Below are 15,135 nucleotides of genomic sequence, written 5' to 3'. Positions count from 1 at the left end.
GTGTCTTGCGAGTGTGGGTGAAGTTTTAGATGGAAAAATGAAAGAATTTCATCAGAAAACTGCGTTTTAAAAACAATATTCTGATGAAATGTCTACTATATATGGTGTTTAAGAGCGTTAACTGAATAACTACCTAATTATCCACTAAACATTGTGTTTAATAGATGCTGTTACATATCCTGCTGTGTTTAACAGAGGATACAGACGAAATGTCAAGTAAACGAGTATGTTTTGACAGACTGCTGAAATATCACATACACTAAAGTGTTTAATAGAGATACACTGTGGAAATAGGTATTATACACATATGGTGTTCAACATATAGTATACTACTATGTACTACTGGAAATATCTGAAATTTGAAATATATCAACAAAATACTGTGTCAAATAGATGTTTAATGTTGAAATAGCTTTTAAAAATGTGTTTAACAGTGTACACAGTTTGTTTTTGATTAAAGAAAATGAATGTCTCTCGTCAATTTCACCAGTGTATATTCAGTAGTATATGGGTGAAATTTATACGATACTGTATTTATACATATATAAATAGTATTTCTTTGTATTTACAGTGTACCCACAATGGACAAACTAATGAAAGTTCACCAATAAACGCATGATATTGGACTTGAAGAGTCAGAATTCTGCCCACACACAAGAAATTCAGAATTAAGCGTTACAGAACAGATGTTTTTGATGGATCTGAGCAAACATGGGCCAGAATTCCTTTAAAGATGCAGAAATAACAGCGATGATCTTTTTTTTTTTATTGTTCTTCTCTTGTGTCCATCCTCCAGCCTCTGTTGATTCTGTGGGAGTTCCCAAGGGGGGATAAAGTGTGACTCAGATCCAGCTCACACACACACACAGAACCCACGCCATCTGCATCTATGAAACATGACATTTTTAAAAGAAACATGTAAATGTACAGAAAAGAGCTCATTGAGCAGCGCTCCAATTAGTCCGACGGAATTTATTTTAAAAGACAAACACAAGGACACACTGAAAAGGATGAAATTCCAGCCACTACGTTTCTTTCTTTCTTTCTTTCTTTTTCACTGCTCAGCTCGCCAATTTGTCAGCACCACTCAAAAAACAGTTCACAAAAGGCCACGAAGGAGGCCGATAAAACCTCCCACACCGGGAAGAAGAGATCGTGGTGAAAGCAGCAGCATACAGTAGCTCTTGTGCCCCCTCCTTCCTCATCACCCTCCTCCTCCTCACTACTCCTTACTCCATGACTAAGTGATTTATCTGCGGTGCGGGCCGCCTCTCACTGACAAAGCCTCCCCGGGTTAGTGACAGAGCGGCGAGGGTGGCAGAGAAAAGGAGGAAAAACCCATTTACAATGCGGCTTACACACGACAGCGTCCTCCCCCCCCCTCCTCCTCATAGATGGCGTCCATCTTTGGATTGATGTGTGGTATGCATAGTTTTTGGGTGCATTTTGGGCACCAGAGAGAAGGAGAAAGAATAAGAGGGTGTGTGTGTGTCAGGGTGTGAGGCGGTGAGGGAGGTGTGGGGGTTTTGGGGGGCACCCAGGCTGTCTGTTCTCTCGCCCTCCTCTCTTTGAGTCAATAGTGTTCCGGCAGCTGAGGTTCTTTATGAGGGGAACAATCTGGAGGGTCTTGTCCGAGTGCCGAGCAGCTGCTGTTTTCTGGGGAGCGTCTTTCATGGGCCACAGGCCTGGAGTGGGCTGCTCAATACAGAGGCACCTTACTCCTCCTCCTCCTCACCCACCACCACCACCCAGACCCTCTCCACCTCCCCGCACAATGCCCCGATGAACGCTGCTCGGTAGCCCGGGGCGTCAGCCTTCGCCCTCAACAATCCTTTCATGGGGTATGTGAAGGCCTTTGACGAGAGACACACACACACACACAGTCACACGTTGGCACCTGTGTTCAGGTGGACATTTGAAGAATAACGTCCCCACATTCAGACCGGGTATGAACATGTGTCCTCAATCAGAACGTGTTTCCATCATGGTACAGTGAAGCCGTGGGTCAGTGATGGATGGATGTGGACTGCGCCAAATGGCCGCATCAGCCAGAGCATGACGTAGCATGACGTCGCACCGGTGCGACGACAACAACCGACTTTGACAACAAACAACAAAGGGAGGACGTCCAGCAGCTCCGCTTGTCTCAACAAGACAAAGTCAAGCTTTGTATGAGAATAAAACTGTGAGAGTTTGGAGAAACATCGCTCACAAGAGAGTGACGTTTTTCTGTCGCCCAATCAGTTGACTGTCGTGGGTCTAACTTCTATGAACTTGTATTTATACCAGGTCTGAACAGGCGCCATCACAACTCAGGTCTCATTCATTTCAGGCTCCTGTCATGAAGCTTCAGTTTCAGCGTCTAAATCTGACAGAAACAAGGCTTTTATTGAGAAATCTGCGCAGGAACACTGAAGAGTCCTGGTGTTTGATTCAGTCCGGAGGCTCACGACAAGTTAGGGATCAGTATCAGTGAGACACTGGCCAAAATCACTTGGCAAATTATCAGAAATAGTACAAAGCGAAAAATCCCTTAAATCCGAAATATAGCGTTAATACTTCAGGAGCTAAAATCTTAAACCACATTCACACCGGTCAAAAAAAGACCACTTTAATCCCAGGTCTAAACTGGTTTTAACAGTGTGAATGTGTTGAATCTGGATTCACTCTAATGCTGATTTACATTAGTGGATACGCAAAACCTGAGTGAACATATGCAATTCTTTTTCGTAGCGATGCAAAACATGATTGGAAACGTCATCACTGAGCCCTTTGTTGTTTGTGACGTCACATTTCTCACATTTTTAGCGGATGACAACACTGGGCTCGTTTCTTGAAACTCAGGACAAACAAGTCGCTTAAACTTAGCCCCCATTTCCACCAAAACTGACTCTTCCGCATTTTTAGTGGATTAAATCCCAAAAATCCCGCTAATGTAAGTGTGAAAGAGGTTTTAACAGCTCAGGTGTTTAAGAAATTAAAAAGTTTACTTTTTAACTCCTTTAACTCCTTTTTTTAACTTTTACGTTTACTTTAATTGGTATCAAGATTATCGGACACAACAAAATTAGCTATGGAACCTTCCCTATTAAAAATAAATGTTTTTAAAGGCAAATTAACAGCAGAACCACTTGTGTTTCCTCCTGAGACTTTCATCATCATCAGCAGCAGCAGCAGCGAGTTTTCTTTTATTTGCTCCCTTTTCTATCATCGCAGTTATCAGTTAGTCAGACGAGTAACAAACCCCGCCTTCTTTCTTCAGGACGTTACATTCACGATCAAATTCAAAATTCAAGTAGCCACTTTCAGAGACTAGGACGCCGCCTTTTGTGCCCAGCGCCCCTCTGTTGTTGGGTTGTGGCGGGTGCAGCAGCAAAACCTGTGCTGGCGTTTTGGCGTCAGAGTCTGACAGGCTCCGCCCACTTAGCTGCTGTCCGAAGGCACCAGGTTCCCTGTGGTGTCCAGCTGCATGCATTTACACGTACAGGCCGACACAGGACACTCTGTGTGGTCTCTGTGGACAGAAACAAAGAGAGGACATGAGAGAGGACTGATGGAGTTTGTGAAAGTCTGAAATCAAAAAAGGACCAATTTAGGAGACTTATTTTGAAATTTTTGTCCACAAAATAAACTCTGACATTCGTGCTCGGGCCCTACTAAGGCTTGAAAAATGAATACAGGTAAAGCACAGGTAAATCACAGGTAAAACATAGGTAGAACACAGGTAAAACACAGGTAAAACACAGGTAGAACACAGGTAAAACACCGATAGAACACAGGCAGAACACAGGTAAAGCACAGGTAAAACATAGATAAAGCACAGGTGAAACACAGGTAAAGCACAGATGGAATACAGGTAAACACAGGTAAAACACAGGTAAAGCACAGGTGAAACACAGGTGAAACACAGGTAAAGCACAGGTAAAACACAGAACACAGGTAGAACACAGGTAAAACACAGGTAGAACACGGGTAAAGCACAGGTAAAACAGGTAGAACACGGGTAAAGGTAAAACACAGGTGAAACACAGGTGAAACACAGGTAAAACAGAGGTGAAACACAGGTGAAACGCAGGTAAAACATAGGTGAAACACAGGTGAAACACAGGTAAACACAGGTAAAACACAGGTAGAACACGGTAAAGCACAGGCAAAACAGGTAGAACACGGGTAAAGCACAGGTAAAACACAGGTGAAACACAGGTGAAACACAGGTGAAACACAGGTGAAACACAGGTAAAACACAGGTAAAGCACAGGTAAAACACAGGTAAAGCACAGGTAAAACACAGGTAAAACACAGGTAAAACACAGGTAAAGCACAGAAACACAGGTGAAACACAGGTAAAGCACAGGTAAAACACAGAAAACAGGTAGAACATAGGTAGAACATAGGTAAAACACAGGTAAAACAGGTAAACATGGTAAAGCACAGGTGAAACACAGGTAAAACACAGGTGAAACACAGGTAAAACACAGGTGAAACACAGGTTAAACACAGGTAAAACACAGGTAAAGCACATGTAAAACACAGGTAAAGCAGCTCTTGGTGAAGATTCCCACCTGAACCAGCTGAGCATGTGACCGGCGTGGCCTCCATGACGACAGTTGTGACACCAGGTGAACCAGTTGTTAAACTGAGCGAGTTTGTTCTCCCTGGTCAGATCCACCTTCTCGTCCGACTTCCCTGTTCCTGACAAAACATCGCACATAAGTCAATATTAACAGACAATAAACGTGTCACCGGTCGTTCCATCAACGCTGGTCTGAGTGACATGGAAGTGATCAAAGTCCAAACCTTTTCTGAAGCGTGTGTGAAGCGCTGCGGCCGCTTCACACACAGCCACACACAAACACACAAACACACAACGTTTGACGCACGAATGATAGCGACACCCTCGCACCAGGACATAAAAATCTATACTTTTAGGAACACAGCGACAACTTTGGACAAAGAAGTGGGTTAAAGTGAACTGCCATCATCCACACGCAGCTTCTCAATCCTCTGGTTTTAACTCCACACAGAAAATGTGTCTCACAACATAATAGTCCATTGGTTATATGATTCTTTTCTCTGAGTCTATTGTTTAAGAATTAGTAACACCTAATTGGTCATTTTTAACAATTGGAGGAATAATGTAGAGTTCAAGTGCAAGTTTCAATTAATCGATGACTAGAAATAACCATCGACTATTTTGATAATCTATTAATCGATTGGGTGGGTTTTTAAAAACTACTTTCTGTGATTTTATAGCTTCTTAAATGTGAATATTTCCTGGTTTCTCTGCTCCATAAAACAAAGAAATCATTCATACTGATTTGTTTTTGGTTTGTGGACAAAAACAAGACATTTGAGGCTGTGTGCTGAAGAACACAGTTTGCAGCTATTTCCGTTGTTGCCAATTTCAGGACTTTGTCGAGTATTTAGACTCCTCGACTCTTTCTTTCAAAAATGCGACTTTAAGAGACACTGACATGAAAGCACGTGTCGTTCTAAAGGTCTTTGCACACCAGACGCAAATAATTCAGCTGCAGTTCATGATACAACATAAATAACATGACACGAGTCCCATGGAACACGTGAGCCTTCCGAGGACGAAACATGTCAAGGTACTTTTCTGTCTGACTGAACGAAACGTAAGGTGAAGGTAAGGGTTCGAGATCCTGGTAAACCAGTTTGAGCGAGTCCCTTTCTTCAGACGTTGGGACTCCAAAGCCCCGCCTCCAGAACACAGGAAGAGTGCTGGTTTCACACGGACTCACAGGCACGGAACAGCACCTGTAACCTTCGGTACTTCGGTAGTGACGCTAACCTTATTGGACACTTCAAATGACAACAACAAAAAAAAAACAACTCTCTGACTGTGTGACATTAAATAAAAAACAACTTTGAGGTGCGGTGGAAACTCAAAACACACAGATTACCCAGAATCCTTTTTCCCCAGGTAAAAAAGTTCCTGGATATGTGAAAACGAGCGACGCAAACTAAAGTAAAGTCGCAGTTATTTTCACCAGCGTCTGTTCAAACACACGCGTGTTTTACCTGGACAGTTGGACACAGGTGTGCCCATGTTCATGAGGCAGAGGGCGCAGCGTGGCAGCGGCTTCCTGCAGCCGGGGCAACTGGTGACCTTTGACTTGGTGGGCGAGCCGCTGACGCCGTACTGGCTGAAGCCGCGGCCCTGGTGAGGCATCGCCGAGCAGCTGTAGGAGATGGACTTCCCGCAGAAGTTGCAGCTCACAAACACCTGCCACAGAACACACACACACACACACACACACACAAAGGTCAGCTGATAAGAGGGGCAGTGAATATGAAGGTAAAACAAGCACATGCTCACCAGCTGTGGGGATTTCAGAGAGAGATAAGTGTTAGATAATAGAGCGATAATCCCAGCGTGTTCACAGCGAAAGTTGCTGTGGGAACTGTGGGAAGAAAACCCATAGAACCTGGAGAAGACCCACACACACACACACACACACGGGGAGAACATGCTCGTTCCGACCGGGTCGCGAACCCACCTCTCCTTGCTCTCTCTTCTGTCCCTGTTTTTTTAAAATCTTGTTTTGATTTGATCACATTATCAAAATAAATCCTTAGTTACCTGGGCGAGTGGTTTGGAGCTCGGGTCCTGTTTTCCTCGATGGATGTCAAACTCGGCCCGTTTGTGCCAGAACCTCCAGGCGTCCAGGAGGTTACGGTAGTTCTCTATCCAGCACTGAACTCGTGGATCCTTCAACACTTCACCTGGGGAACCCTATACACACACACACACACACACACGAAAACTGTTTTTTATACCTTAGTGAGGACACATTATTGATCATTGACATCAGTGTTACAGAGATATAAATACAAGTACACACATACACATACACACAGGGATGATTTAACTTATTTTAACAAATGATAGAATAAAAGTTTACTTCAAGATGAATTGTAAAATGTATTTAAAAATTTATTTAAATTGGATATGGATATAAAGCTGCACACAGGTTTGTTTCTCTGGAGGTTCGAGAGTAAAAATACACTGTAAATATACTGTTAAATATATTGTAAATACACTGTAAAATACACTGTAAACTACACTGTAAAATACCCTGTAAATACACTGTAAATACCCTGTAAATTACATTGTAAACTACACTGTAAAACACCCTGTAAATTACAGTACACTGAAAACTACACTGCACATACCCTGTAAATTACACTGTAAAATACACTGAACATACCCCGTAAATTACACTGTAAAATACACTGTAAACAAAATATAATCTGCTGGTTATCATCTGTATTACATGACCTTAAAATATACACAGTAATTATTACCTTTTTAAAAAGCTGCTTTATTTCTTTACAGGAAGGATATTTACGTGTGTTCCAAACAATGACACTGATTATAAGTATGGTCAAATTCTGCTGTATCACAGATAATTAGGCTTAATTTATGATCTTTAGTGTATTTCACAGAACGTATTCAATATAATAAATGTGACGATAAAAAGTCATGACAGATCAGAGACCAGATATATACAGTATTTGTTCCCGTTGCTCGCTGAGGCTGTTGTTGCCTGTGTTCTGATACCTTTAACATGCAGAAGCTGGCAGTCTGAACATCTCCGGTGTGATCCACGTAGCTCTCCATGAGATCCACTCCGTCTTTGCTGAGCCCCGTCAGCAGGATGCCCTCCAGGTCGCCCGCCTCCTTCAGCTCGCCGGTCAGTTTGTCGATGTAACGAGTGAGCTGCAGACCCAGAGAGGGATTCATCAGAATACATCACACACCTTCTACAGTGAAGGGGAAACTAGATCTTAACAGATTAAAGTGCTGTTTTTGTTACCTGTGCATCGTTGAGAAACATGCAGGCGAAGGCAACTCGGTCCCGCACAGCGACGCTGCTCTCATACTGACACAGAAACAAGAGAATGTCATCAATTCTGTTCAGTTTAAGTCTACGATGTCTTCAGAACATGTTTCACGTCTTCATCTCACTGTTACACAGACTTTTCCAACAGGAAACTGAAGTTTGTAAACCACTCACTCTCCCACACCAAACCTCATAGAGAAAATCAGTGATTTTAGCTCACAGGGACACAGGAGCTGCTGGTCCTCCGCTGCCTCGTGTGGTCACTTTGTGTCACTGAGGTCAATCTGAGCAAAGAATTTCAAACATTGAAGTCACAAAATCAGACATTTGAACTTAGTGATGGAGGCAGCAGTGGATCAACAACTCCTGTGTGTGTGATGTTAAAATCACTGATTTTCTCTATGAGGTTTGGTGTGGTGTGATGAAAACAGATTTCAGCCACTTAACAAAAGACTCAGTGAATAAAATCCACGTCAGTTTAAGTCTACGACATCTTTAGAACATGTTCACGTCTTTATCTCACTGCTAGACAGACAGAAGTCTGTAAACCACTCACTCTCCCACACCAAAGTCAGTGGAGAAAATCTATGATTTTAACATCAGAGCACACAAGAGTTGTTGATCCACTGCTGCTTCCATCACTAAGTTCAAATGTCTTATTTTGTCACTTCGGCTTTTAAAAATCTTAGTTCAGATTGACCTCAGTGACACAAAGTGACCACACGAGGCAGCAGAGGACCAGCAGCTCCTGTGTCGCCGCAGCTAAAATCGCTGCTTTTCTCTATGGGGTTTGGTGTGGGAGAGTGAGTGGTTTACAAGTCTTTCTCACAGTGAGATAAAGACGTGAACGTGTTCTTAAGTTATCATAGAGTTAGACTGACGTTCGTGTTAGTGTCTTTTTGTCAAGAAAAACATCCACACAGATAAATAAATGTTGCAGCAGCTGCTGGTCGCGGTCTGTCTCGACTTCATACTTTTTGCCATTTCACTGACTATCTCTCAGAAGTAGACGATAAGCAGAGATCCAGTACCAGCAAACCATCGTAGGCTCCGGGCTCACTGGTGAGAAAGGCAAACATGACGCAGAGGTAGGGGTTCTTCAGCTGCAGCCGCAGAGAGCTGCACATCTCCCTCCACAGGGAGGACTTCTCGTCCGTGTAGCCCGACAGCGCCATGGCAACCACGTTCAGGTTCAGGTCACCTGTGAATAACAAGTCAGAGGAGCAGGGTTTTTAGTTTCTGCCTGCAAGGTCTCCATGTACACTCAGGTTAGACCCTGTTCATGGTGACCTAGTTTTGTTTCTCCATAGAACTCACTAAGTGCTGCAGCTGTGGATTCATTTCATTTTTGACTAAAACTGTTGATAAGTGTCTCCTTGTTTGGACCATAAAACGTCAGAAAATGAATTAAATAACATTTGGAAATTGCTGTTTTTGTGGTTACATCATAGTGAATTAACAAAATGTTAGAGAAAGCAGAAAAAAAAGTTTTAAAGCTTAAAATTAGTTGTTTTGTACACAACTTCCTTTTTAAAACTGATAATTTATTTATCTAAATTAATTAAGAATTTGATTACAAATTGATTCATTTCTGCATGTTCACACTATTGTATAAGCAAACGTTGACCTTTGTCTGCAGTTCATGTGTTCAGCTGCAGTTTGACAAGCGACACTGGAACTGACGAATCACCGGAGCTCAGGAAACACTCATCACAGCTCACAGCTGAAAAATGTCTGACCTACATTGGTGGAATTTTTCTGAGACGAGACGTGTGTGAACAAGAGCTGCTCGTCTCTCCGTCTGTTTTCACCAAACCTCGGTGAGAAAGACGCTGCAGCTGATGCCGACGATGACTCTGCTGCTGCTACATTTCTGAAATTCCACCACTTCTGTGTCAGTCACACACAATATCACACGATCACGTCTTTATCTCACTGTGAGACAGACTTTTCCAACAGGAAACTGAAGTTTGTAAACCACTCACTCTCCCACACCAAACCCCATAGAGAAAATCAGTGATTTGAGCTGGCTTCTTCTTTCCTGTGAACACTCGACTTCAAACACACACCTGCTTCCTCTCCCTCCTCCCCCTCCTCCCCGGCTCCACTCACCCCTCTCAGCGGTGGCTCCCTTGTTGAGGATCTGGATGGCACGGCGGATGTCCATGTTGAACAGGGCGACGGCAGCCGCTCGCTCCCACTCGCGCTCCAGCTCCAGCGAGCGCAGGAAGATCTCCACGTCGATGTCGGGGCCGCGGCTGATCCAGCCGCAGAGTCTGAGGGCGAGGCACCGCTCCTCGCTGTGGTACCGCGTCACGTCCGTCTGACGGTCCGAGCCGCTCCAGCACCGGCGGCTCTCGCTTGTTCCTGACGACAAAAACACAAACGTCACACTTCTACTGAACTACAGTCACACTTCTTCTCCTTCTTCTTCTTCACAACGACGGTTTAACCAGATTAAAAATATTCAGGTGTCTCACCTGAGCTGGTCCTAACTATGTTCTTGATTCCAGAGTAGACGACTGACTGTTTGTTCCCCTGCAGTTTCAGCTCCATGTCCTCGGCACACTGCTTCATATGTGACGCCTTTATAGGAATTCTAACTCATATTTCAACCAAATAAAGCCACAAACATTCATACAGTTGCTACACTGGGATTATTTACATGACACATTCATTGTTGGGTCCATGAAATGTTGAAAAATGATGAAATGATGACGTTTCCTTTTGTCCACAAACACAAACTGATTCAGTTTGAATGATTTCTTTGTTAAATGGAGCAAATAATCCAGAAAACATCCACTTTTAAGAAGCTGAAAAATCAGAAAACGAGTTAAAAAAACCACAAACTGATTAACCGATGATCAAAAGAGTTGGGGATTCATTAAATGAACTGATAAATCACAGAATATTTCATGTGATTTATATTTCAGAGCATCCAGTATGCACTTCATACATGAACATAAAACGTAAAGTCTCATTATTGTTTTATTGTTTACTTCTTTTCTGTTGTATTTTATTGTATTCTGCATGTTTATATAGTTGAACCTAGAGATGCATGATATTGGACTTTTTGCCGATATTTCGAGGTAATTGCACCTAAATTTTACACACTTGACCTTTAATTAATCCATGAAAACAGCCGTTTAATGCAGGATTCATAGAACATAGACATTGATGAAGTCTTTAAAGGTCTTGTGTCTAAAACTTTGAAAAAATTGTTTATTTTGACACAATTTGAACAGAAATCGCTCGTATGAACCGTTGTTTGTCATTAGCCCAGAATGAACATTTCTATAGTTATACGAGTAGCAGAGGCGGCCATTTTGTGCCGCCATGCTTGTACAGTAGCCCATAATGGACAAACAAAGAAAAATGAAGGCTACAAGGTTGAAAGAGAAGACTGAAGTGAAGGATAGTAAATGTTTACATACTGTGCCTTTAAGTGGTCGTAAAAATGGAGAAATCAAACTCTGAAGGACTCGGTTTCACAAACCTGCTGATGGTTTATGTAAAGGATATAGAAGAGGTCAGACCACAGGGACTTGAGCTGGGGGTCGTTGCCTCCGGCCAGCAGGTGGTTCCTCCACACCTGCACCGTGTCGTGGCCGTACCTCGACAGCGCCCTCTGCCTCATCTTGGTGGCGATGTCCTTCTCGACCACGCTGTCCACACCGTCTGGCCCGTTCTCCGCGCAGTCGTACATGTGGCGGCCGCACGCCCACATGAGCGACGTGGTGGAGCTCCACGCCAGCGAGATGCGCTCGAAGACGGTGAAGTCGGTCATGACGCGGTTGGAGGCCGACACCACCACCATGCGGTTCTGAGAGGACGGGTGCCACGCGAAGCTGCCGATCTGGCTCTCACAGGGCTGCACGCTGCGCTCGATGATGGTGGGCTCCGTCTCGTCGCCGATGGGCGTCGGCGTGTGCTGCATGTCGTACAGACGGATGATGTTGCTGTCGCGCGTCAGCGTCGCCAGCAGGCCGGTGCGAGTCGGACACCACGCCACCTGGAAGCATAAATGAGATGAGATGAGATAAGAAAGATAAATAAATCCTTTATTAGCTCCACAGTGGGGACATTTACATTGTGACCACGGCAAAGATAAAGATAATAAATAATAAACATGCATCAACCAAACTTGAACCCTCTCTGAAATCACTGGTGTGGAAAGTCCTCACTTTCTGGAAATGTTAGATTAACTAAGTAAAGGAATATGCATTTTAAGTCTTAAAGTTTTAAAAGAAGACCAAAAACATTTGTTTATAACAGAACGTAAAATTTCAAAAACCCCACATCAGTCGACCTCTGTTGAAAACTTGCATACTACAGCTTTGAAAACACCCTGTACCTTGGTGAGTGGTTTCGGCTGCTCCGTGAGCGTCAGCACCGGCTTCTCAAACTTCCTCAAGTCCCAGATCGCCACCTGGCCCTCGAAGAAGGAGGCGACGCGGTCGTGGAAGTGCGGGTCGACAGTCACGCCCTGGATGGCCTTAGTGTTGACGAACGTCTTCTGGCTGGTGTTCCTGAGGTCAAATATGGCCAGGTTGCGGTGCATGCCGGCCAGCAGCAGCTTAGGGTCGCGGAGCAGCCAGCAGAGCGAGAGGCAGGCGTCGTTCTGGCCCAGCTCGTACAGCGGCTTCGTCACGACTGAGCTGGAGTCCAGGTCCACAGAGGAGAGGCGGATCTTCTCCGCTGCCACGCTGGCCTCCGGGGAAAACTTACTGCTGATGTCCCATATGAGGACAGAGAAGTCGGCTCTGTGCTTGTCCAGACCTGCAGCTAGCAGGTTGCTGTCCACAGGGTTCCAGGCTAACGTGTTACACTGGCGAGCGTGTTTGGGGACAAACTCCTTCCCCACCAGCTCCTTACACGTAGAGTTGTGGCTCTGGCCCAGGCTGGTGAGCACCACTCTGCCGTTGGCCTGACCCACAGCGAGCAGGCACTCGGGCTCGTGTTTCGGGTACCAGGCCACACATTTCATGTACGGAGTGTCCGAGTTAATGGCCAGTAAAGTGGCGGCAGTCTCCTCCGACAGTGGGAGCGCGCCCGCTTTGGTTTCAGCGCCACCCACAGGTCCGATGCGGTAGAGTCCCAGCTCAGAGTCACAGATGACATAGCGGTCGGGATGGTGAGGTGACCACAGGATGTCCGGCTTTGAGCCACTCATGATTCAGAAGCTGCTACAGGGGACGTCTACAACCTGCAGACAGAGAGGATTGACAGAGAAATCAGCACAAAACGCTGGTTTTCATTTATTTTCATTGTTAAAAACTGTTTAAAATAAATACCTCCCAAAGAAAGGTGAAAAAATATACATTAAGGCTGCATCTAATAATTATTTTTAGTAATTCTTTAATCTGTCGATTACTTTCTAGATTAATGAGTGACTAGTTTTTGTCCATAAACACAGAATTATCCAGCTTTAATGATTTATTTGTCTTATGGAGCAAAGAAACCAAAAAATATTCTCATTTAAGAAGCTAAAAAATCTGAGAAACTGGTTTTAATCGCACACAAAAAAACACTCAAACTGATCAATCGATGATCAAAATAGTTGAAGATTCATTCAGTAATCGATTAACAATCAATTAATGGTTGCAGCCCGCGATTAGATGTTCATTTGCAACAGCATTGATACCAACAGCGCTGTTTTATGTAACATTAACATTGTTATTGTACAAGATAATACAATTGTGTCTGTGTTTTGTTTCTTAAACTTTCACATTTAAAGCGAGAAAGATTGACGAGTGACCGCCTCTGTTTGATCAGCGACAAAAAAATCAGGTGACAAGTCAACAGAAGCACAGAAAAATGAACTTATAGTTAAACTGTATTTCTTTGCACTATAATTTGCACTACGACAATTTAAACATTGTGTTTGAGGTTATTGTTTGTTTTGTTTTAAACCTTTTTAAAAAATAAGCCTCTTAATTAAATACAGTATGTTTAATGCCAAGTTAGGCTGTTAGGTGTATTTTCCCGAGTATCATTATCATTATAGTTTGAAATTAAAGTTATTGTGACAACTGTAGCATCAAAAGAACCAGTAAATTATAATCTAATTTCATTTGTATTTTTGACAACCTGTTAGTGCTGCCTACAGAAAAGGATTAAGGCCACAAAAATAAAATATAAATCATATGAGTCAGAACTATTTTTTCTGTCTTTTTTCTCTCGATAAAGTTTTAGAAAAGCTATTATGTATATATATATGTAGTATATATATATAATTCTTTTTTTACATTGTATATGTATTAATGTTTGTATGTTTTTATCTGTAAAAATGTCATTGTACAGTTTCAATACCTTAAAAGAATTTAAATATATTTTTCCATTTTATTTGTATAACTTTGTGTCATTCCGGACATATCCGTAAAAACACACACAAACCTGCGTTAGCAGCTGATTAATTGCCTATATTTTATTTAATATTAAGGTTTTATTTTAAAAACAGTCTTTTATTTTGTTTTTCAGGATCAATAAAGTGCATATGTAGAGGTTGTTGGTGATAGTGTTTGGTAATTTAACTTTTAATGACGTTATAGGTTTGAAAACGCTTTTATCCCCGCGTGTGGCTTTTAAAATTAAACTAAATATGACTTTAGAGTTTAAAGTATAGTCCGAAGTTTGTTATCGTGCTAACTCGACGAAGCTAATGCTAAGAGGACGGGGGATTAAAAACACGAGCTTTCACCTAATGCTGACTGAGCTAACGTCCGTGCGCGTGAACGGTAAACAAACAAACACCAACGACGTTAAGTTACTTACGAAAAACGCAGAACGTTCGCAGCAATAAAGAGAAATAAAGAGTAAAAACGTGACAGCTTCCACATGACGAGTCAACTCTTAACCCGGGTCATTGTTGTGTGTTTCACCAAAACACGTCCGTGCTGTCACGAGGGGTTGACGACTCACAGTTCCGGCGACGCCTACTAGGGAGGCAGTTTGCCGCCAGAGGGCGCCGTAAACCACAAATAAATAAAAAGAAAAATGTCACCATGACAAAAAAAATAAAAATATAATATTTATTAAAATATAATAAATCTATAATAAATGTCTAATCAAGTTTTATATTAAGATTATCAATGTATTGTTTTATTTCAGCATAAAAATAGTTGTCATTGGAGTAGAAATAAAATAAAATAAAATAATTTTGTTTGTTTGTATCTTTTTTTTAAAAAATATATATAATTACAAATAGTAATAATTAACTGATTATCTATGGAAGCATGTTGCACTTTTATTTTAACTGTAAACATCT

The 15,135-nt window shown here is 42.6% G+C and overlaps 1 protein-coding gene across 1 annotated transcript; it reads right to left on the bottom strand.

The window, feature by feature from the left end:
- Nucleotides 1-952: 952 nt before the first annotated feature.
- On the bottom strand, nt 953-14,733 carry mios (missing oocyte, meiosis regulator, homolog (Drosophila)). Its single transcript, XM_044034266.1, has 12 exons — nt 14,643-14,733; nt 12,223-13,074; nt 11,391-11,880; nt 10,349-10,447; nt 9,981-10,235; nt 8,900-9,069; nt 7,842-7,907; nt 7,586-7,744; nt 6,605-6,757; nt 6,043-6,247; nt 4,563-4,692; nt 953-3,514 (listed from the first exon to the last, which is right to left on the bottom strand). Exons 2-12 carry the CDS (start codon nt 13,039-13,041, stop codon nt 3,424-3,426), a joined length of 2,637 nt encoding a protein of 878 aa, XP_043890201.1. The 5' UTR covers nt 13,042-13,074; nt 14,643-14,733; the 3' UTR covers nt 953-3,423.
- Nucleotides 14,734-15,135: the final 402 nt, after the last annotated feature.

The sequence above is a fragment of the Solea senegalensis genome, linkage group LG9, assembly GCF_019176455.1.
Source record: "Solea senegalensis isolate Sse05_10M linkage group LG9, IFAPA_SoseM_1, whole genome shotgun sequence".
In the NCBI taxonomy this organism is placed as follows: Eukaryota; Metazoa; Chordata; class Actinopteri; order Pleuronectiformes; family Soleidae; genus Solea; species Solea senegalensis.
The sequence above is the reverse complement of the archived record's forward strand: the minus strand, read 5'-3'. Positions and strand labels throughout refer to the sequence as shown.

Coding starts and splice junctions, on each gene's coding strand:
- mios (XM_044034266.1), bottom strand. CDS start 13,041: ATGAGTGGCTCAAAGCCGGACATCCTGTGGTCACCTCACCATCCCGAC. Junction 11,881..12,222: donor AGCCGAAACCACTCACCAAG/GTACAGGGTGTT, acceptor TTATGCTTCCAG/GTGGCGTGGTGTCCGACTCG. Junction 3,515..4,562: donor CACATGCTCAGCTGGTTCAG/GTGGGAATCTTC, acceptor TTCTGTCCACAG/AGACCACACAGAGTGTCCTG.